Here is a 22,669-nt window from a genome sequence, read left to right as displayed (position 1 = left end):
AGCCCGGCTGTAACCCACAGTCTGTTTGTAACCCACAGTCCGGCTGTAACCCACAGCCCAGCTGTAACCCACAGCCCGACTGTAACCCACAGCCCCGCTGTAACCCACAGCCCCGCTGTAACCCACAGTCTGTTTGTAACCCACAGCCCGGCTGTAACCCACAGCCCTGCTGTAACCCACAGCCCGGCTGTAACCCACAGCCCGGCTGTAACCCACAGTCTGTTTGTAACCCACAGCCCGGCTGTAACCCACAGTCTGTTTGTAACCCACAGCCCCGCTGTAACCCACAGTCTGTTTGTAACCCACAGCCCGGCTGTAACCCACAGTCTGTTTGTAACCCACAGCCCGGCTGTAACCCACAGTCTGTTTGTAACCCACAGCCCGGCTGTAACCCACAGTCTGTTTGTAACCCACAGCCCGGCTGTAACCCACAGTCTGTTTGTAACCCACAGCCCGGCTGTAACCCACAGCCCCGCTGTAACCCACAGCCCCGCTGTAACCCACAGCCCGGCCGGAGCCCACAGCCCCGCTGTAACCCACAGTCTGTTTGTAACCCACAGCCCCGCTGTAACCCACAGTCTGTTTGTAACCCACAGCCCCGCTGTAACCCACAGCCCGGCCGGAGCCCACAGCCCGGCTGTAACCCAGCCCCAAAGCCTCCGCGCCCGCCCTTCCTGCCCGGCTCCCGGGGCGGGCCGGGGGAGGCCGCGCCCCGCGCTCGTCACGGCGAGGGCCGGGCAGGAGGCGCCGAGGATCCGGGCCATGGTGGGGATCCCGGGGAGCTGCCAGTGTAAGAGCCGGGCTCGGGGCACGGGCGGGAGGCCGGGCCGGGGGCAGCGGGGCTGAGGCCCCGCAGCGGGGCGGGGGACAGGCGCTTCGTATCGCGGTCTCTGACTGTGCCTTTGGCTAATGTGTGCTCCTCAGCCTGCGGGTTCATGGCCCCAAGTGTGGGCCTCGGGGACCGCCAGCCGGGTTTCTGTGGTGTTTGCAGGCTGGGGAGGCTTTGGGACAGAGGGGCGGCCCCCGCGCTCGGCCCTCGGCAGCGGCGGTGCCCGAGCTCGGGCAGGGGTTTGCAGCTCCCGGCACTTCCCGCACTAAAACGCGTCCCTGAAGTGTCCCGGGGAGCCCTGCCACTGCAAAATAGCCAGGGCAGAGCTGGGCACGAGTGGTTCCCATCCTGCGAGCTGCAGGCTCTCGGGTGGGCAGCACCCGGCACCTGTGTGCGAGTGAGCCCTGTGAGCACAAACCTGCTTGTCCCAGCGCCTTCTCCTGCGTGGAGCTGCCAAGGTGGATATCTTCGGCTGCATTTGCATTAATATTCCCCAAAACCCTGGGTTTGTTGCCATAAGTGTTGTGCCTTCTGGAAGCCCTGAGGTTGGCAGGAGAGCACGTGTTTAGCCTGTGCCTCTCACCGTGTTTCAGCCTCCTGAGCGTTTTGGTGGCCTGTGCTTCTTTGTTCGCAGCTGGGGATGGAAATGGAGCCATCCCGGGATGGGGAGTGAGGAGCCGGACGGAGCGGAGATGGCTGTGTGTAGCAATGTCCATTACCCATGGGCTGGATTGTGGCCTCAAGGTGACTCTGTGCATGAGCCATTGCTCAGGAAAGGGAGAAAAGCCATTAAAAGCACATCCCAAAGCTCAGGAAATTCAAGAATTTTAAAATGAAGTGTGATAGGGAAGCGGTGTAAAGATAGATGCTGATGCTAATGTGGAAACCACTCTGAAAGCTGCATTCCCGATATGGAGAAGGAATTACCAAGTGACAGAAGTTGCAGAGGGTGGTTTTATACTTTATTGTGCTGCTTAGGGCAGGATGTGGGGAGATGTTGGGGTGAGGCTGTTACCCCTTAAGGAAATTGGAAATATATGAGTCTGTCAAGGCGTGTGGACTTTACTCAGCTGGTGTCCCAGGTGCCTGGAGAGCACCGTGTCCGTGTCCACGTGGCTTTGGAGAGCCCTGGCACCTGGCTCCTACCCTTCATTTTGTCAGCCCCGAAGAAAAGACCCCACAGAAGGAGCTCGGGTGAGATCATGTGCTTTAACCCTGCTGTCCAGAGTCTGTGCCTAATCTCCTTTCCCCAGGGTCCCTTTGAAGTCTCACTGAGAAACAGGCGCTGCTGAGGGTGATTCATCTCTCCGGTCTCAGAGACCTCTCTGAGTGAGACAATTCTGTGCTGGAGGTGCCTGGGCTTTTTCACTGACTGCAAGGGGACTCCAGGAGAGCTGGCTGAGGCTTTGGCAGTGAGGAGCTGGATGAAACAAATCCCACCTAGTGTGTCTGCTTGTGGTGCAGCTCAGTGGTGCTTGCAGGGACTGGTCAGATTCCCTGCTTCCCTCAGCTGAGCACAGGGAGGAGAGTCAGACCCTTGAAATCCTGCTAAAAATATTTGAAGCTAAGGGAGACAGGGATCTTGTGCCTCCATCAGAGCTTCAGAGTGGGTATATGAAACTGGTTCTGCTCAGCTGTGACACTTTCTACAACATGGGACAAGTTGTTGAATATCTTATTGCATCGTGGCAGGAACGTATGGATCTGTACGTGGCTGTTGAGTTTTACAATATTAAACCATGTCTGAAATTAGGAAGAAATTCCTCCCTGTGAGGCCCTGGCACAGGGTGCCCAAAGAAGTTGTGGGTGCTCCTGGATCCCTGGAAGTGTCCAAGGCCAGGCTGGACAGGGCTTGGAGCAGCCTGGGACAGTGGAAAGTATCTCTGCCCGTGGCAGGGGGCAGAACAAGGTGACCTTTCAGGTTCCTCACAGCCCAAAACACTCTGTTATTCTGTGATTAGGGCTTTTCATCTGGGTCCTGCTGACAGAACTGAGCAAGCAATCACTGGCCCTATGGCAGCAGGGACAGCAAGGCCACCGCCCCTGGCAGGAGAGGGGAAAGCTTGGAGTGACTCAGTGGGAGCTAAAGTGTTTTTTATTCAGTTTCATGTGTCTGTGGCCCAGCATCCATTGGGGAATGCTAAGGATAAGCCTGGTGAGCTGCTTTATAAAGATAAGCACATAGATTTGTGCTGTACTTATCAGCACCTTTGTAGATAGATCAGGTAAGGATGCCCTGTTAGTGCCAGCTATTGAACACTGTGAACACTTGCACGAGACTTCACTCAGTTCTTGGGCCCAGTGTCAGCCCAAGAACACTGTTGGGGTTTATCTTTGGTCTCAGGAAACTGAGTAATCAGCTGTAGACTCATATTTTTTATAAATCTAATTATCTGCATAGCCCGATGATTTCTGCTTTATTTTACAGATCCTGGCAATGTCAGGAGGTTGCTTGATTTCTTTGGGTGTGTGTTACAGAGGAGTGGATCAGTGCTCAGTATGAAACTAACAATGGGGAAAAAAAGAAGAAATGTGGGAAATTATTTGAAATTTTGGGGTGTTTATGTAAGGCTCTCATGAGTGTGCTCTTCTCACGTGGAGATTCCCAATTGAATTGGCCAGAAATTGAAATGGACTTAGTGACTTAGTCTTGATTTTCATATGCTGTAAAATGAAAGGCTTTAGGTGTTCCTCTTCCTTTGTGCCAGTGTTCAGGAGAGTGAAATAAATCCACATTTTAAAGCAGTTAGAGGAAAGAAAAAGTTTTTTGATTTGCAGGTTCTCTGAGGATCAAAAGGAATACTTGCACTTTGGGAAGAGTTTGTGGAGTTGACTCTCTTGGAAGCAGAACTGGAATGGAATAGTGGGCTGAGTACTTTCTGTCATCCTGAGCTGCCAAGGAGTCACAGGCACCTCGAGAGGCTGCCATGAGCCGCTGGAGGGGGGGAACTGCTCAGGTTTCCCTCGTGCTGGCAAGAACCAGAGGTGAACTCTTCCCCTTCAGAAGGAGGTGGCTGTAAGACTCAAAAAGGTGAGATGTGAATCCACCTCTCCCTCTCTGATGTGAAAAGTCCCAGGGGAAGGGTTTCCACCCAGATTGGGTGGAACTGGAACTCTTCCAGAAAACCACCTTCCTGAGGGCATTTATCCAGCCAGTGTCTGGGGCTTAAAACTTCTCCTGTGTCCCTGTCACCTTCCCATCTCTCTGTGCCACATCCTGAGTGTGTTCACACCCTTGTTTGATTCAGCTTCACAGGTACCTTGGACATCATTTTTTGCTGTGTTTGTGCACTCCAGGTTAATCAACCCTGACCTTGGAAGTCAATTAAAATATCCTTTACTCCATTTTATGAGAGAGCAGCACTAACTTCTGCAGGTAGCAAGTTTTCTGGCACTTGGACCTTGAGGTCAAATTCTGCACATGTGTTTTCCTCAGCGATGTGCTTTTCACACTTGTGATAATTTAAAGGATCAGACTGTTCAGGCAGAGGTTTTCTCCAGTGTAGATTTATGTTGGTATTTAAGGTACTCATTTCTAGTAGCCCTCAGCCCTGGGTTGCAAGGATGTTTTCACAAGATACTGGCATGCTCTTGGCTTGGCTTTGGGGCACATTACAGAATTCTCTCATTACAGAAGCAGTTTTGAATAGAAAATACAGGATTAGAATTTTTTTGCCTGTGGATATAAAATAATCAGAAAATACTTAGTGAATGCTTGCAGATTTATTGCTGTGAGATTGGACTCGATAGATACACTAGTTTATTTGCATCAATACCAGCTTCTCCCTGCTTATCCATACTTTTTAATCCTCATGATCTCGTGGGAGTTGGCTTTCACTTCCTAGCAGTGCACCTGGCTGCTGCAGCAGGAAGTTCCTCCGAATCCATCACCTGACACGCTCCCACCTGGCCTTTGTGTGTGTTTGATCCCGCCTGTTCTGCCAGGAGGCAACAGGAGGAGGAGGAGGAGGGATAAAGCCCTGAAGGAGATAAAGCAGGGAGGCTGTAGGTGATTGGGGTGTGTGGGATTGGGGTGGTTGGGTCGAGCAGGTACTGGCACTGGTGGGACTGGGCTGGTGGCACACAGCAGCCTGGCAGCACTGAGGAGCCAGTCCAGGGACCCTTCCTGACCCTCACCTGGTCAGCAAAGACTCTTCAGTCACCTTAACGGCAGTGGTGAGCACACAAATGGGCCTGACAGCTCATTACATCTCAGCTATCTTTTGTTTGCTGGCCAACAAATATTTGCTTTATACTTTAAAGTTGTGCATCCTGCCTGCGGAGCGTCTCCGGATCTGGCCGCAGGTGTTGGATCAAACAGAGGTGGAGCAGGGGCTGTACTGGGGGTACAGCTGTAGGGTCACACGTAGCCCTGGGCAGACAGAACTCCTGGTTGTCTGCTTGGAGCACAGGCAGCTTCCTTTTCTTAGGTGGGTATTGTGGGCTGCAATATTTTGAGGCTGTATTCCTGAGAGGGAGCATTTGCCTGGGTCTTGGCTAAGCAGAAACTTAATTTTACACTTTTTCAAAGTATGGGGACAGCTCAGCCTGCGGCGTTTCCAGGTGCAGATGAGATTAATTTGCTTATCTTAGCTGAGGGCAGGTAATTACTTGTGCAGGGGAGGTACCAGAGTCAGGATGTTAAAACACAAAGAAGTCAAATGTTCCTCTGTTCCTCCCCTGTTGTGCGAGCTCGTTTGCATTAAAACAAATCCGTCTGGCAGATCTGCTGCAGGAGCCTTCCCTCCATCTCCTCCTCCTTCATGATTAGCTTTGTTGGGGGCCAAAAAGCCACCGATGAATTGTGACTGGAAAGGACTGAACTTTGAGGGGAGATGAAAAAAATCCCTCGAAACATTTGCGGCCCTGGCAGCGGGTCCGCGGGTCGCTGGTGGGGTTTATCTTCTGACATCATGAGGATCTCTGACATTTCTAGCTTGGAAACAATAACTCGCCTTATCCGTCGTCATGTTTTTCTAATTAAAGACAAAGCTTGGTAAATATTTTTTAAATGATTGAATTTCCCAAGTATGGAAAACACATGTCAGGAGTCAGGCTGGCTGTGTCCGATGCGCCTTTTCCCACCGCGTCCCTCGGAGCACCCGAGTGCAAATACAGATTTAGAGCTGTGGGTGACAGGTTTATCTGGGATGATTGGCAAGGATTTATAAACCAGGAGGGGATTTACTTTGCTCTCCCTCCCTCCTCTTCTCCCCCTGCCTCCCCGACCCCCGTCTCAGAAATAGGAAATTGGGATCACATTAAACCCTAATTGGTTTGGCTCCAGCGCTAGTTCGGTGGCTGCCAAATAGTTAATTTATTGCGTGAGAGTTTGGCCATGTGTTGAGAGGCAAATTTGCTTGAAGCAAGGCATCTCTGTAAACTGTACATCCATCCCTGTGCCAGGTCCTGTTTACAGCATCTCTGGAGTGGGGTGCAGGGGCTGCTTTCCGTGCCCATCCCGGCAGGACAGCGCGGGGGGACCCCGCTGCCGGACTGCCTCCCTGCTCCCCTGCCAAAACGCTTTCAGGAATTGTTGCCTAAAAGAGCTTGAAGTGGTTTTAGCCGGACTTGGCGCTCGACGTTTGGAAACTGCCAGCCAGATAAGACGTGGGAGGCTCTCAGGAGAATAAATGCATCTGTTTGGGAGATAGCAGCAGGCCTGGGCTGTCACCGCGGAGCGGGGCCAGGTGGGGAGTCCCCGGGGGTGGCAAGATGGCTTTTCCTGGATTATGTGAGCAAGGGTGAGTGGGAAGCTGGTCAAGGGTGAGTGGGAAGCTGGCATATCAGGCTGCCCCACTGAAGTCCTCCTTGTTCTGCCCCTCTCCATGAGGCCACTTGGACCGGTGGCTGTCGGATATCTCGGATTTGTTGTCACTTGCTCATGGACCTGTGGCATCTAGTGGTGTTTGGCTCCAGTGAAGCTTTCTGGAAGATGGGCTCCAACAGAAGAGTCTGCAGGACAGGCAGCCCTTGCTCAGGCCACCGCTGCCTTCCCTGGCACTTGACAGGGAATTATTTGGATTTAAGAGGATACTACAGCCAGAGTTAAAGACTCACTGCTAGTGCGTCTCTGGTGTGGAGTATGATTTGAAAGAGGCTGTGAAAGGAATAAATCCATGGCTGTGGCATTTTATTTCGTTCCTCGCTGAGTTAAATAACAAACTTTGTGTAAGTGAGCTGCTTCCAGCTCCGAGGCAACAGAATTATCACTGCCGTGCTCAGCGGAGCCCTTTCTGTGTCAGCTGCTATTTCCATTGTGAACTTGATACCTGAAGGCTCAATATTGTGACCCTTTAATTTTCAGCTGCTGAAACATCCCCTGTGAGCTGGCTAAAGGGGAAGAGCTCAGAGGGGAACTTGCAATGGTTATTCAGCGAGAGCAGTGTGTTTCTTTGGGTATTTCTTAAGTGCTGAGTGTTTAGAAGAAATTGATAGGTAGTAGCAAAGCACATTTAGCAATACTTTTCCTTCTGTAGCTTTCACTTCCTGGGATGTAATAAAATCCATTAAGTTCTATTTATGATCAAAGGACCAGTATAGTAATAGCTTTATTTGTATAATTATGGCTGTTATTCCAATAATGAAAATACTGTACACTTCCAAATACTGCAGTGTTTAGAGGGGTACAGAGTTGGCACAGCCAAATGTTTGCCAGTTTTGCTGAGGAGTCAGAGAGATACCAGTTCAAAAAACTTGGATCAAGCTAAATCCCTGTAGGAAGGCACATCTTGCCCATGGGTTCCACGTTGGGCTGTGCTGCCCTGGTTTTTCCAACCATCCATGGAGGTGCAGCAGGCTTAGGCAGACCAGAAGGGCACAAACTGGACAGGTATCGGAAGCAAATGTGGTGGTTTGTTTTGGAGAGAACATTTTCACCCCCAGGTCTGAAGGCAGGTTCAACATTCAGCTGGGAGCAGCCACTCCCCTCTTGAGCATCTCCTGCCTCGTTTGAAATGCAGCCACTTCTGGGATGAGCTGCTGTAATTACTTTAAAGCACATCGTACTTCCACCACTTTTGGCAGGAAGGAAGGAGGAATACTGTGCTCCATCGCCAGACAAAATAGAAATCAACAATTGGGATTTTTCTCAAAGAGCAGATCTATCTTCTCTGCCATTAAATCTGAGTTGGATGGGAGCCTTGTACCCATTTTGCTTTCCCGGTGTGAGTGTGTCGTTCTGCAGCTCACAGCCCGTGTTCATGGGAAGATTTAAAGCAGCAAATTCTAGCCAGGAATTCTTTCTAGCACTTTGCTTTCCTTCTGCTGTTTGTCTCCCTCTTCACACTACAGATGCTGATGGATCACCTTCCGTGGTGAGTAAGGAGACACGCTGTACTTTACGTGGTGCTGGGAAACTGTGTCATCCTCAGGAATGTTCTTCCAGAGAGGCATTGCCACTCCTGGAGCAGCACGGGTCAGGAGCTGTGCTGCAGCACACACGGCCAGTGCCTTGTTCTTATCACTCCCACACCTCACTGGAGCTGGGGGTGGATCACCTGCATCCATTTATTCACCCCTCTGCTGCAAAACTCCTGACTTCAGATTACTGCCCTCGGCCCACCTGAGTTTCCACATTCCAGAATACACTGGTGGTGTCCTTTTGTCCCCCCAGGGGATGATTTTTTTCCATGAAGGCTTGATTTTCCCTCTTTATCTAGGCATGCTGAGCACCTAGAAGTTAATTTGATGGAATCTTCTGAAGGAAAGTCTTGGTTTTGCACTGCAGTACTCCAAAAGCATTCCCAGGTGCTTCTCTGACTGTTTTCTTCTTGGATATATTTGTCTCCTTGAACAACCCTTTTTTTTTCCATGTGTAACATTAATTTTAGCAAGAGGGAGAATAAATCCTCTTTGGGCATGTGAATAGGTAAATAACTATCAGAGCACACAAACTGTTGAGCAGGTGATTTTTAGATATTTCTTGATTTGTCCTCTACCAGTTTTACTTAGCTTTTCAGCCACTGCAGTTACTGTGTTCATCAGGTTTTATTTCTCATTTAATAATTACAGCAGTTTCCCTCGAGCCCTCTACTTCTAATTAAGAAAGCTAAGTTTGAGATAAAATCAATGGAATTAAATTTGTTACGTTTTTATGGTAAAATATGCTCAGAAAAAATACTCAAGAAGTCTCAGTCACTGCTCCTGAACATTGTTTACCACATCTTAATCCTTCATCAGTGCTGAAGACTGTCCTAGAGGCGTAAGGACAGCTCAGCACCAAAGACCAGGATCTGATCCATGCAGGAATTCTTGCCTTCAGTCTCACAGGTACCAAACAAAATCGTTTGGTTGGCACAGAATCTTCCCTTTTCCCATGTGCACGTGTAAGAATTGCCTCAGTTTCCACCAGCACTGCACTTCTGCTGTCCTGCTGCTGCTCCTGCTGGGCTGAGGTGGCTCAGGAAGGCCTGGAAAACCTGGCAGCACCACTCAGAGCTGCTCCAGCTCCAGGTGGACTCTGGGCAGGTGTGACCCAGTCCCCATCCAGGCTCTGAGAGCCCCTTTTGGTGAAGGACAAGCCAGTGGACAGCTCCATGCTGCTCCAAGCAGCAGCTCCCTGAATGGAGATGCACCTCTTCACACCTGTTTTATAACACAGGAGCAAAATATTCAGGGCATCTAAATAGTTTATAGCCCAACAAACAAATTCTGGCAGTGGGAGCATGAGTTTCCATTTCATTAAGCTGTTGGCAAAGCCCTGGTAATTCCAGTCACTGATACAGCACAGGAATTATCCCTCAACACGACTGGTCGTGTCAGGTCAGAGCATCACTGCTTTTTCTCAGTAGTTGTGTGTTTGTACTTGAGGGCAAAAGAAAGTGTTGAAATGTCAATTCATTGGGTTCTTCTCTGGTGCTGGAACAAGGTCTTGTGAGGTCAGAAAAAATTGTCTGTGGATTTCTACACCTAAGTTGTAATGAGGAATTGTTCTCAAATCTTTTTTTCTTTTTTTTTTTTTTTTTCTTTTTTTTTTGTCATACAAAACCTGACACAGATTCCCAGTTTGGCAGAGGCTCCAAAGTTTATCTTGGAGCTCAGCAGCTGTGCTGCAGCCCAGGTTGGCTCTGACGCAGTTCCTGCCATCTCCCAGCTTCTTTGTTGGGCTGTAGGAAATGACTGGACCTTTGGAGCCAGACTTGGGGCAGGTCAGCTCTATGATGGCCATTCCCATTTGGGGAGGTGTGCTGTGAGTTGGAGAAAAGGAGTGGGAGCTCACAGTGTCCCCTGGCTCCTGGCAGGCAGAGCATGAGGTATTTTGTTGGTGGAGTGGCACACGTGTCCAGAGGCATGGGAAATTTGCCTCCGGCTCTGTTACAGACTTTATGGTGTCTTGCAAACAAGAGGGAGCAGTTTGCTCTCCCTGCCACGTGTTACCTTCCACAGCTTGAGACAGACACATGCAAAATTCATTTTAGAGGTCGGTCATCCTGTCCCAGAGACTAAGGAATGTTGTAGTAGGGCTTTTATAAGATTTATATGCTTTATCAAAGGTTCTATAGTTTTCTCATTAAAGCAGGATTATCCTGCTGGGATTAGCAGTTCTGCATGGGTGAGGAAGACAGGCACTCTGCATTTTCATAGTGAGCTGCTGCCTGCAGAGATGCACTGAGAACCAGGAGCTGGGGGACCAGGAGACACAGGGATGCAGGTGTTTGGAAAGGAGGCCCGAGAGGGGCTGTTACAAATGTCAGCTTGATTTGACTTGACTCCTGAGCACGTGGGAGAATGGCAGCAGGCTGCACCTCCAGCACTCCTTACCATGCAAATATCCCAGTCCTGAGACTCGTCCTGGCATTTAACAGCCTCCTCCATGCAAACCTCAGGGAATGAATTTGCAGCTTTCCCATATGCCGAAACAAACAGGCAGGGAAACCTTTTAATTTGCACAAGGATCTTCTATAGTCAATACAAGTTGACCCTGCAGGCTTTCTGGAACTGATTCTTGTCAGTTTGGCCTTGCAAGATTTAATTTAATGCTTAAATTATCTCCCTTTCCCCAACATTTTATTATACAGACTCCCAGAATGGTTCGGTTGGAAGGGACCTTAAAGATCATCCTGTTCCAAACCCTTGCTGTGGACAGGGACACCTTCCCCTATCCCAAGTTCCTGAGAGCCCATTCCAACCTGGCCTTGAGCATTTCTCATGGATTTTTTTTCCTGTGTGACTGCAGTTCTGAATTCAATTCAAGTCACTTGAAAATTACTGCTAAGTAAAAAACAACTTCTTTTGCTGGTGCTTTAGTGACAATAAATATCTGGAGCCTGCTGGGAAGTGGGTTTGGGGTTTTTTTTTTTAATGTACTGTCTGTCTCTCCAGTTTGTAATTTATAGCTATATACCCTTGTGTATTTAATATAAATATTGCCATCACTGACCAAGAACTTGGAGGAAAATGGTGCAAAGAAATGCAGAAGCAGCACTGCTAACCAGGTAGTTGTATGACACTGCTGCTCAGTGTTAAGGAGTCTCCAAGAAGAATGAACTGTTGGACTAAAAGCCTGCTCAGACTGCAGTATTGACTTAAACAGAGGTGTTACTTGACATGACTGCTGTAAAAATCCCTTAAAAAACATTTCTCTTGTTCTGCTCATCATGACATTCCCTGGAGGATGAGTATTTGTCAAATATTTTTCTAGAGAAGGGAATTTCTAAGTATTCACTAAGTCAGACACCAGCAGTGAATGGGATGAGGGTCTTCCTTCCTCTGTCCCAGGGGAGCCTCCTGCCAGCCTGGAGCCTGTCAGGGAGCCTGGTCACATCTGCAGTTCTTGTGCTGGCTGGGTTGGTGCAGCCCAAAGCTGGTGTGTCAGAAATGCAGCTGTTGTAAAGGTACCAGCATTGCAGCATCCAGTGGTGGTCTGCTCTGAGTAGAACCTGTGCTGGATTTAGCACTCCTTTCCACATCTTCAGGAGATTTTTTGGTGGCTGGTTGGTGTAAAGCTGCCCAGCTGAGTAATTTGGGTTTCCTAGGCTCAAAGGGGGCAGATTATTAACCACAAACACAACATTTACAACCCTGAAAGGGCCTTAAATAGGGCAGGAGCTGCTGCAGCTCTGATCTCCCCCTGCAAGGCAGGGCAGGGCTGTGGCTCACCAGGTGTTTGCCTTCAACTGCAGCTGCTCCATCTGCAGAACCAGGTGGAGACGTTTGGGACATGGGGAAAACACAGCTGGGAGAAGTTAGGAGCAGCCCCAGGAGGTGCTGGCTCACCTGGGCAGAGCACAGCTCAGAGCCGGCCCAGGGGCAGTAAACTCAGCTTCACCTCAGCCACAGCCCTGGCTAGGATTAATGAAACAAAGAGGAGGTAAATGTGTGTTTGAGCTGCTTTAGTTTTTTTGAGGTTTTTTTTCCCACCCACTAGTGACAGGCAAATCAAATTAGCTCTTTCCAGAATGCTGCAGTTTAACTGTGTCTGCCTTCAACTCCAACCCTACCTTAGAGGAGTTTTGCTGATGAATCTCTCTTTTTTATCTCCTGCTCTAGGTTTTTATTGTTGTTTTTTAAGTTGTCTTTTTCTTATTCTTCTCCCTGAGTCATTTTTTGGTTTTCTTTAATGTAACTCATGGTGTTGAAAATGAAGATTTTGATGACTTTTGAAATTTCAAGTTTAGTAAATCTGAGGTTTGGATTGAAGGTAATTATTTTCTTGCTTTTTCCTCTCTGTGTATGTAAATTAACTTCACATACAGATGCTTGGGTTTTTCTGGCTCTTGAAGTTGTCTGAACACGTATGTCCACCGTGTGGGGTAGAAGACACCTGCCTGCTTTGATGGGATGCTTTCAGCAAATGCTCCTTTCAGCCTGTTGCAAAATCTTCCCTTTGAACTTGCATTCTCCTGCACAGCGATGGTGACACCTGCATGTGAAATGGAATGAAATGCTCCTCAGTAATGGTTTCCTGCTAAGGACTTAGGGTGGAAAAACAAGTTTTGGGACCTTTGCATGACTCTCTCTTCCTCATCTCTCTGATTCTACTGGGAATTTTGTTCTTAGTGCTGCTGGTTGATGTGGTAAGAGCTCAAATACCCAGGGAATGAGTGGACACGTGTAGCTCTGGGTGAGGGGGGTCACCCTAAATCTGTGCTGGGGACACTTGGGGACAGCTGTGGTGGTGTTGGAAGGACCTGATGCCTGCACCAGTTCTGAATTTCCTCTTCAGCTCAGTTGTTTCAAACTTCTGCATGTTAAGTGCTGGAAGTTGGTATGGCTGGGTGGTGTGGAGTGCTTTGCCAGCTTGGTTTTCTCCAGCTCTTTCTCTAGGGAGAAGCTAAGTGTGGCTTTTTGAGACTTGGTTTTCTGTACCTGTTGTGTGGTGTTGAATGGGTTTGTTTCAGAGGGATCTTGTGATTGGGTCATCCTTCTATTGGAAAATATCCACCTGTCAAGGCAGAAGCTTTCCTTGGGAGCACTATGTTCTCAGGAGATCACCCTAAGCACTCCGTATCTGTCTTTATTAAACTGCACAGCCTCAATAAATATTTACTGGTTTGGGTCTTTGGCATCCTGGTAGAGCTCTGGCTGCTGGACCTTTGGCTGTCCTCATGTCCTCTTGTTTTGTGTAATTTTGGAACAAATATTGGGGTTTTTAAAATTTGGTTTCAGGGTTCTTTTAATAACCATATTAAAGGGCAAGACTTAAAATCCAGGTTTCACAAGATAGGGCTGTTTAGGCCCAGGGCTCCAGTTTGTGAAGGCAATAAACAATGTCCTCAGCTCCATCTGGGGCTGAGCTTGGGGATGGATGGGTCCTGGTGGATCCAGCAGCACCACCAGACACACCATTCATGCCTTTACTGGGAGAGGAGGCCCCACCCCAGTGTGACCAGCTGAGCTTGGCTGTGACTCTTGGAGGAACAGTGTAATGGGAATGACAGGAGAGTTGGGCCAGAGGAGAAAAATTCATGTTAGATTGAATATAGCTTTTCATCCTCTTAAAATTCTTCTGCTTCTTTGAAGTGTGAATCCCAGATGCTACAAAAGTATTTTTCCAGACACGGCTGTGCTGTCTTGCTGTGCATTTTCCACCAAATTGCTGAATTACTGTTCTCCTTCTGGCCTTCAGATTTATTCCTTTTTTTCATAGCTTTATCAATTTGTGTGTATGTTTTACATGGCTAAAACTCATTCCTGTCTCCCATACCCATCTGAACACTCCCCCAAGAGGCAGCATTCCCACCGGGCTGTGGTGGAGGACAGGAATGCTGGCTTTTCTTCCAGGAAACTTGTAAACACGAACTTCCTGTTGACACGAGCTGTAAATCTGCAAATAGGCTCTGCTTCCGGCAGGAGGGGAAGGTAATAAAGTTTCAGGTCCTTGTTCACTGTGCCTGGTCCTCCTTGAGCTGCATCCAAGTGCTCCAGAGGCAGTGGCAGCACAGAAAACCTGCTGGTAGCTCTGTACCTCTGGAAATGAGTCTTTCCTTGTATTTTTTTTTTTCTCCTTCAGGCACCCAAACACAGATGCAATGCTAATAGAAGCCAGTTGGAGAATGTCAAAACCCTGATGACTCCAAAACGATGCCTCATTGCTTGTTTTCCCCTTTCCTTTCTCACTGCCTCTCCCACCACTGAGCTGATCTTCAGTTTTGGGGCGTTAACTCTGTTTTACAGCCACACCAGGCATTTTGGGGTAAGGAGCTGGCCAAAGTCTGGCACCTATTGGCAGAACATGCCATTAAGTTCCCCATGCCACACATTTTTGGGAGTCTAATGCATGCTCTAATTCTGGGAGGGTAACAGGGTCAGGTAGCAACACCTGGGCAGGTGGCTGAGCTTGCTCAGCAAATTCCAAGGGCTTCTTCCAATGGTTGGGAGGACGGGGATGATTTTCAGGACCTGCTCTTGGGGCTGCTGGGTGTTCTCTGTGCTGTCAGGGAAGGGATGGAGGCAGACAAAGGAGCCTGGAGATGGTGGAAGCAGAGAGTGGAGAAGGGAAGCAAAAATAAGACAAAAAAGCAGATTATAAAAAGAGATTAAAAGCACGCTAGTGGAAACGAAAAAAGGATACAAAAAAGAAAAAGTGGTTACAGGACATGGCAACAAGGAACAATGGCAGGATAAAAGGAGAGTCTGGGTGAAGGCAGAACTCTCTTAATGAGCATCCCATTAATTAATCTCCTCTCCTGCAGCAGCACGGGGCTGTGGACGATCTCCAGCCCTCTCCGCTGACCCCTGCGCCGCCTCGCTCGGGCTGCCTGAGCCTTGGCTCCGTGCCCCGAGCGCGGCCGCAGCCTCGCCGAGCGCTCCGGGCGGGATGGGAGGCACATGGCAGCGGTGAAAGGGGAGCCTCTCGCCGTCCCTGTGCCTGGGTGGGCGTGCTGGGCCTTTCGTAAACTAATAGCTCCCAGCAGTGCTCCTAAATCAGACTTTGTGGAGCCGGGAGCGCGGCGCTGGAATGCCGGGCCAGGCGCAAAGGGCTGCGCTGGGCTCTTTCTTCTTTTTTCTCTCCCCAAAGCCAGAGTTTGTTAGGTCTAAAGGGTCAGCGGGGAGCAGGAGAAGGGAGCTGGCAAAGAAAATATGGGTAAAAAATAAATGTAGGAAAATCTAGCAGAAAAACACGTTTGAAATGTGTTTTTTGATTGGTTGAGGCTGGAAGGAAGGGAACCCTGCTCGGTGCTAAACCTGCAAAGCCAACAACCTGGGATGCTACTGGGAAGCCTTGCTTAAAATCCTCAGCTGGTGGCTTTGCTGGGTGTAATGAACAAAACAACTTGGGATTTATTTTTTTTTTAAAGGAGACTGGAATTGGGATATTTTTAATCAAGGTTACCAGGTTAGTGACAGCTAATTAATGAGAAAGAACCTCCTTGAGTGGCTGCATGGTAGGGAGGTACCACTTTCCTCCTCAGAAGCACAGGGAAAGGAGCAGAGCCCCAGCAGCCCTCACATATGTGCAGGGCCTGAAGCAGAGGGAAGCTCAGGGTGAAATTGGGAAAAAAAGGCTTCTGTTAAAAGAGCCCAAGATAAAGAAGGAAAAGCAATTCTCAGGGGAAGAACCTGAGCTGGTGGCAGGGAAGGCACCAGTGGAGGGAGGTGCTGGAAGCAAGCTGGGATGTAGTGAGCCTGGTGTAGGGAAGGGGCTTGGGATCCATCACATGCATTTGAGTGCTCACAGTGGCTCCTGGGATGAGGCAAAAACCCCAAATTCTGCTGCTGTGTTGGGCTTTAACCTGTGCTTATTGTAAATGGTCTTCCATATCTGGTGGTGAGAAGCACTGGGAGCCCTGAGTAGGGTGCCTGATCCAGGACACAGCTCTCAAGCCACCACCTCACCTGAAGAAGGGAGGATTTCAGCTTCCAAAGCTTGTCTGCACCATAAACAGGTGCTAAAGAGGATGGTCCTGCAAGGAAGTGGGGCAGAGCTCTGAGATTTAGACAGGAAATTGAGTTTTCTGAAGTAGTGGAGAGGTGTCTGGGAGCTGCAGCAGAGCTCCATCCACACAGCTTCCAGTGCCAGGAATGCTCCTGGTCTGTGTGTCAGGCAGCTGAAGTTGAGAATCACCAAAATGACAATTGGAGGGGAGTGGATGTATGTATTTGAACAAATCTCTGTAATCAAATGGCACTGCTGTTGATCTGGAAAATACTGTCAAGCTGCAGGGCTGTTGGACTAGAATTAATCCTCTGCAGGCTGGATTTTACTCTCTCCAAATAGGATTACTCATTTTTTCCATATTTCTGTGTTTGGTTTAAATACCCGTGACAGCTACAGAAGCTTGGATTTCTAATCAGAGCAAGGGTGTTAGATTTAGGAATTGGTTTGTTGTTTTGGAGGGGATATTTTTGCATAGGACATCAGTTCCTGCATGTTTTTTTCTTTACATATGTGGCCACAGGAATAAAGCACCATGTGCTTAGGTGATGTGTGTCCCCTCCCTTAAGGGGTAGCCAGGAGTAGTTTCAGTAACTTCCTCAAGTTGTGTTTAATTTCTTGTTGCATCTTCGCTCCCCCTGATTGTTTTGGGGATTTTTTGGCAATGGCTGATTGTGGATGTTCTGGGTGTAAAGTTCTTCCAGCTCAGTTAAGGCCAACTTTTAATGTGGTTTTCCCCCTCTCTGGGCAAGATTGAAATGGCACAAAAGCCAAACACTGTTCATGCTTAATCCTGAAGGAGGCAAAATGTGATTGGATTTAGATTTTGTTGAGGGTTTGAGCTCTTCTGCTTTGAGGAGAGGCTGGGAATGCTGGGGATGTCCAGCCTGGAGAAGAGAAAGTTCCAGGGAGACCTTAGAGCCCTTTCCAGTGCCTGACAGGGCTCCAAGAGAGCTGGAGAGGGACTTTGGATAAGGGCCTGGAAGTGATAAGAGGGTGTGCATTGGCAGGGTTAGACAGGAGATTAGGATGGAATTGTTCCCTGTGAGGGTGCTGAGGCCCTGGCACAGGGTGCCCAGAGCAGCTGTGGCTGCCCCTGGATCCCTGGGAGTGTCCAAGGCCAGGCTGGACAGGGATTGGAGCAGCCTGGGACAGTGTCCCTGGCAGGGATTGGAACGAGATGAGCTTTAAGGTCCCTTCCAACTCAAACCTTTCCCCATGATTCTGTGACAAATTAAGCTTGTTAACATAATCTGCCGTGTGCTAATTCAAATAATGGATGTATTGAAAAGAGGATGTTTGTTAAATGTGATAAATTTGCCAGGAATGGAGAGGTCTGATCTCTGTTTTGGGGGTTGAGCTTGAACTCAAGTCACTGAGTGTCCCTTGCAACCCCACCAGCATCACTTCAAAGGGAGCAATCCCTTCTTGGCTCCACTGTCTTGTAAGGCATAAAGAAGGCAATAAAATGTTTGACTTTCCTGCCAGACCTGAGCCTGGAGGAGGATCCCAATTGGTTTCCATCAGATTCCAGTTAGCATGAATTTACGGTTTCTACTTAGCCTGATAAATGGCTTTGGCTGCCTTAGTGCATTTGGATTTATTTTTCTGTGCGATGGAAAGTGGTCAACTTAAAAAGGCAAAGGCTTTCCAGGGTTGCCTTGAATTCAAGTGAAGCTTCTTTCTGAGGTAAGAACACAGCAGGCAAAAAATAAAGCCGAGGCACATCATGAAATATCTGTGGAATAGCAGAGAAATCAGAAGCAGTTCGGGTCTCTAGTGCTCACTGTGGCAATGGGCTGTGATAGGCATAAAAATTCCACTGCAAACTGGAAAAATTCTTCAGATTTCCTCGCTTTCCTCAGAAACCACACTGAGCAGCAGGTATCAATAGCTCCCAGTGTTCAAACTTTGCTTGCATCGTTCTTTCCATGGAACATTCCCAGGAGAAGAAAACAGAAGCAGATTAGCATGGTGAGCTGGGGAAAGCAGTTCTCCCCATGCTGCCTGCAGTTCTGCTTCCTTCCGCTGTGCTCGTCATGTCTGAGCTGCAAAATCTGCTTTAACACATATTTAGGAGCAGATAAACCTCTTGGGAGCAGTGATGGGATCAGTAGATGACATGTGCATGGACTCCCCATCCCAGGTTGGATGTGGGTTGGAGCAACCTGGAGGCCTGGCACAGGTTATCCAGAGCAGCTGTGGCTGCCCCTGGATCCCTGGAAGTGTCCAAGGCCAGGTTGGACGGGGTTTAGAGCAACCTGGGACAGTGGAAGGTGTCCCTGCCATGGCAGGGGGTGGAATGGGATGGGATTTGAAGTCCTTTCCAGCCCAGACTACTGTGGGATTTTGTGGTTCTGTACTTAACGGACCTGCCTCTGGCAGTGGTGAGCTCAGGAATGAGCTTAGGGATATCTCACGGTTTGGGTGAGCTGAGGCACATGGATCATGTGTGAGACACAATCCACGAGCCTTTCAAAGGAGGTTTGGCAATGACTTCCACTCAGGGCACCCTGGTGTCCATAGTTTTTATACCTGGAGAACCCAAAAGCACACACCCATCTTCCTTACTCCAGTGGTGAGCCATGAGGTCTGGCATATTCCTGCCTCCCTGGTAGGAGGTGGGGATGTCTCCCCTGAGGATGGTGGAGTTTGGTGGACACTGGGCTGTGGAAACCGTGACAAAGAGTTGTGTGCCTTTTCATAAAAGTTTAAAAAGTCCTTGTAACTACACTTAAAATACTTGCAGTGACCTGAGTTCTTGACATTTCAAAGTGTTTTAGGTTGTAAAAACATTGAAGAGATTTATTTGGCCGTGGGTTGACAAAGGGTAGTTAGAACCCCGTTGTCACAGTTGTAGACAGCTTTTGTTTGTGTGAAGCATTCAGGTCCTTAAGCTGAAATATGATTAAAAAAGGAGGGGAGGAAACACCTGGTGCTGGTTACCTATTTCACATAAAGCCCCCCAAACTTGTCCCTGTGCCTTCTGAGGGTACTTCTCTTCTGGCTTTGACCCAAAGACCTGACAGATCCCAGGCTGCATCTCTGGAGCATCTGCTGTTCATCATTCAGCATCCCCCCCTCTGTCACACTCAGACCTAAGTCAGCTTTTGAGTTCACTGCCCAGTTTCAGGCTGGTTTGGAGATGTTGGAACAGGGCTGGACGGGGAGCAGCTGTGTCTGATGCTGGATTCTTAATGCTGGGAGCACAGGACTGCATCCATCTGCCTGGTACCATCTCCAGTGGGGACAGAGCTGCAACATGAGCTTGCTTAGAAGACATCAGAGAATCCACATGAGAGCCACCGCTGTCACCACGGCCCGGCCGGGGACGGCTCCTGTTGGGGACCTCATAGCGTGAGGTGCCAGGGAACCAAGCATGAGATGCAAGTCCATAGGAAAATAACTTTATTCGTTCTGGTGTTGGTGGAGCTGCTTGGGTTGTGCCTCCCTTCATTGTCTGTGTAATTTAGAGATGGTTTTTCCATCCCAGCTTATGAAATATTGAGAGCTTCAATATTTTGCGCAACCTCCATCCGAAGTGTCAGAAGCCCCAGCGAGCTGAACTTTCTGAACTTAAATGTTTTATTGAGGTGCTTTTGCCTGCAGCCCCTCCAGTGGGGACTGGGGTGCTGGAAGGGGGTGCTGGGAGGCACTGTTGGCTCTGCCTCTTCCCAACCTGTTTTGCTGCCTGAGCATCTCGTGGGATGCTCCAGATGTTTGTGTGCTGATACTTGAATGCGATTCACTTCTTTTTTTCCTAACTGAAGCAGGAACTGTGGAATTACTGTGGAATTACTGCTCTTGGGTGAGGTTTGGAGGGGTGTAAACCTGTGCCCCCTCTGCCTGCAGCCAGGCTGCTCTTCTCAGAGTGATGTGTTTGCCCAGCCAGGGAAGTTTCATGTGCTCCTACAGCACCCAAAGTCTCCTGCCCAAATTGCTGCCCCATTATCGTGCAGCATCCTGCCTGTACTGGGAGGCCTGTCCTCTGCAGGAGGAGATGGTGGCCGCTGTGTTCAGGATCTCATGCTGTGCCTGCTTGCAGAAAGCTTTTTAATGCTTCCTTTAAAGAAGTTTTCTCCCTTTACAGCCTTTTCCCCTCCCAAAGGGAAGCAGAGGTACCTCAAACTAATTAGGAATAAGTAGCAGAGAAGCCAGGGTGAAGGGTTAGGTGAGATGCCGGGGGCAGTACCTCCAGGTTTATGGACATAGCAGTTAGCAGTAGCCTGCCAGAGCACTGGGAATTTCATAAAAAGGAGCATTTTGCTATGAACAAGTAACTATCCAGTCATGCCTGCTGTGGACAATTTGGCATGTATGATTTTTGGACTTGTGAAAAAGCAGCATCCCCCAGCTCGGGCAGTGGCAGGGTCTTAGTTTGCTGAGCTGGGAAAGCATTGAAGTCCCTGATTCTCAAAAAAAGTAGCTGGAGAGAAAGGCGGTGTTGCCTGCAGAGAGGGTGTTGTTGACTGCAGAGATTGGGAAAGGATCAAGACCTGAAGCTGCTCAGCTGTACGGACTGGAGCGGTGGATCCCTCCTGAGCTCTGACATTGTGTGTCTGTGCAAGGTGTGCAGGCAGAATGCGAGCACTGCCTCTCCTGCCGGGAGCTGGCAGTGGGATGCTGGAGCAGGGTGCTTTGGGCAGGCTGCAGGGGTGGCTGTCCCCGCTCGGGACATGGCCAGGAATGCTGCCGTGTAAATTCGTGTTTGCCCAGCGCCCGGCTGGCGGTGAATGGTGCCGGGCTGATGGGATTAGTCAGGGGCCTCCAGTTAATGTGTGTATTTCACTCCGCACCTCGGGGAGCAGCCTGGCAGCATTACCGGGGGGTCTGTGCGCCCATGGCAGGGGGGAAATGCCCGCTGGGCTCCTGCTCCGAGCCTCCCTCGCTGCTCTGACATCCCCGCTGGAGTTTACTCCCGGTATAAAACATTTCGGATTTACGTTTTCCTTTAACACTTCCTCTTCGAGCCGGGTAGTGTGTTACACATTTAATTGCTCTTCCTTTGAATTTTGCAGTCCGCGTTTGGTACCCTTGCAACATCAGTATCTTGTTATCTTGTTGTTGCTTCTAATTGCTAACACATGCCAGCTTTCCAGCGCCGCAAACTCCGGCACCGGGCTTGCTGGGGGGAGTTCGCGGCGAAGATTTACGCGCATGGGGAAACCTTCGGGAAATGAATCCGCCGCTTTAGCCAACAGCTCATCCCGATTTCCAAATCGCAGGGCTCGGGCTGAGGCTGCTGTGCCCCCGGTGCCGCACAAGGCAGGGCTGCTCTGGGGAGAGCGGCGGCTTCTTTTGCTCCTGCCTGTGCCTGGCTGTTGCTGCCGGCCATAAACAAATTCGGTGTATTTAACAAGTTAATGTCAGGCGGGCGGCGAGGCGCTGGTAGGTGTGTGCCTGGTGACATCAGCTGGCGAGCAGCCTGGCAGCAGCGCGGCGCAGGCAGGGAGCAGGCAGGGAGCCGAGGGTGTGTGCCTCTAAGCTGGGTATTCTGGCAAGGTGGAGAGCTGGTCTGTTTGGCAGGACCTTCCCATCTGGGATCCATCTGTGTTTCCCTGGAATCGGACAGGCGGCTCCAGGCAGTGAGAAATCGCAGATGTGCGGGACCTGACACATGTCCAGCTAATGAAAGGAGAAGGCAGGCTGGGCTCCGGCTGCGCTCGAAGATCACGGGCGGCGGAGGAGGAGGAGGAGGAAGAGCGCTTTTCTTTCTATTTGAAAGAAACGAGGTGTATTGCACAGCAGCTGGATCCTCGCAACCTCGCTGGGTAGGGTAAGCAAGGACTGGGATTATTTTTAAGCGGCGCTCGGGGGGATGCTCAGCCCTGGAGCCGCCGGGAAGGTTTGGGGAGCGCCTCGGCTGTTGCAGGCGGGCTGGGGAGAGCCCCCACCTCGGGATCAGGTACGGGGAGAGGCCGGGAGCGGCGGCCGCAGCGCTTTGCCAGCCTTGCCTCGCTCCTCTGCAGTGCTGGGGAAAACTTCAATAGCCCAGCCGGCTGCATGTGAGGATTCTGCAGCTGAAAAAACACTAAACTCTCTCTGAGGAGAGCTGCGGTACAGCTCGTTCTGGGTTGCTATGGAATGGTTATTTTTTATTTTTTTTTTCCTTCCCCCCCCACCCCCCCCTCCATGAGCAGAGGGCTGGGATTTGGTGTTTTCTGGGGAAATGGCAAAGCAGGAAGGGTTTTGTGTGTTTTAGCAGAACGTGTTTTTCTGCCATGCCTAGGCTTACTCTGGTTTCTGTATGCTGGTATTGAAGCTGGGGGGGTGGGGGGTAAACTGCAGAGGTGGATTTCTTCCATTGGCTCCCAAATTTCCTTAATTTTCCCCGTGTTTTCAGGGCTTCTCTGCATTGTGGTAGAGGCTGCTCCCTTTTTGTCTTTGCACTCCTTGAGCAGCAACTGATGCTCCCAGCATCTAAATCTCCCAGATCAATCTTGTGATAGCAGAACACACCTCCCCTATGTATTCTCACTGTCAGGCTGTAGATAGCTGTATTTTTTCTTTTTCTATTGTAA

At 49.6% G+C, this 22,669-nt stretch overlaps 1 protein-coding gene across 14 annotated transcripts in view; it reads left to right on the top strand.

Annotated features, from left to right (window-relative positions):
* The first annotated feature begins 703 nt into the window (after positions 1-703).
* CBFA2T2 (CBFA2/RUNX1 partner transcriptional co-repressor 2) overlaps positions 704-22,669 on the top strand; it is a 57,276-nt gene continuing 35,310 nt past the window's right edge. The window contains exons 1-4 of one of the 14 annotated variants that reach the window (XM_088064509.1): positions 12,090-12,140; positions 12,417-12,470; positions 14,054-14,131; positions 14,283-14,465. Coding sequence is in view for 2 of the 14 variants with exons in the window: in XM_014261407.2 (XP_014116882.2) it covers positions 763-790 (28 nt within the window). In the remaining 12 variants the exon portion in view is untranslated. Of the gene's footprint in view, positions 791-3,607; positions 3,861-4,779; positions 4,835-4,863; positions 5,006-12,047; positions 12,141-12,238; positions 12,471-12,545; positions 12,565-12,827; positions 12,847-14,053; positions 14,132-14,282; positions 14,466-21,430; positions 21,925-22,669 lie in introns of those variants that run through there. The other 13 variants (XM_088064512.1, XM_088064510.1, XM_088064511.1 and 10 more) reach the window with 13 other exon arrangements.

Source organism: Pseudopodoces humilis, chromosome 19 (assembly GCF_049639895.1).
Source record: "Pseudopodoces humilis isolate 2021_Gansu_Grassland_sample_001 chromosome 19, ASM4963989v1, whole genome shotgun sequence".
NCBI lineage: Eukaryota > Metazoa > Chordata > Aves > Passeriformes > Paridae > Pseudopodoces > Pseudopodoces humilis.
This window is presented reverse-complemented; position numbering and strand designations above follow the sequence as displayed.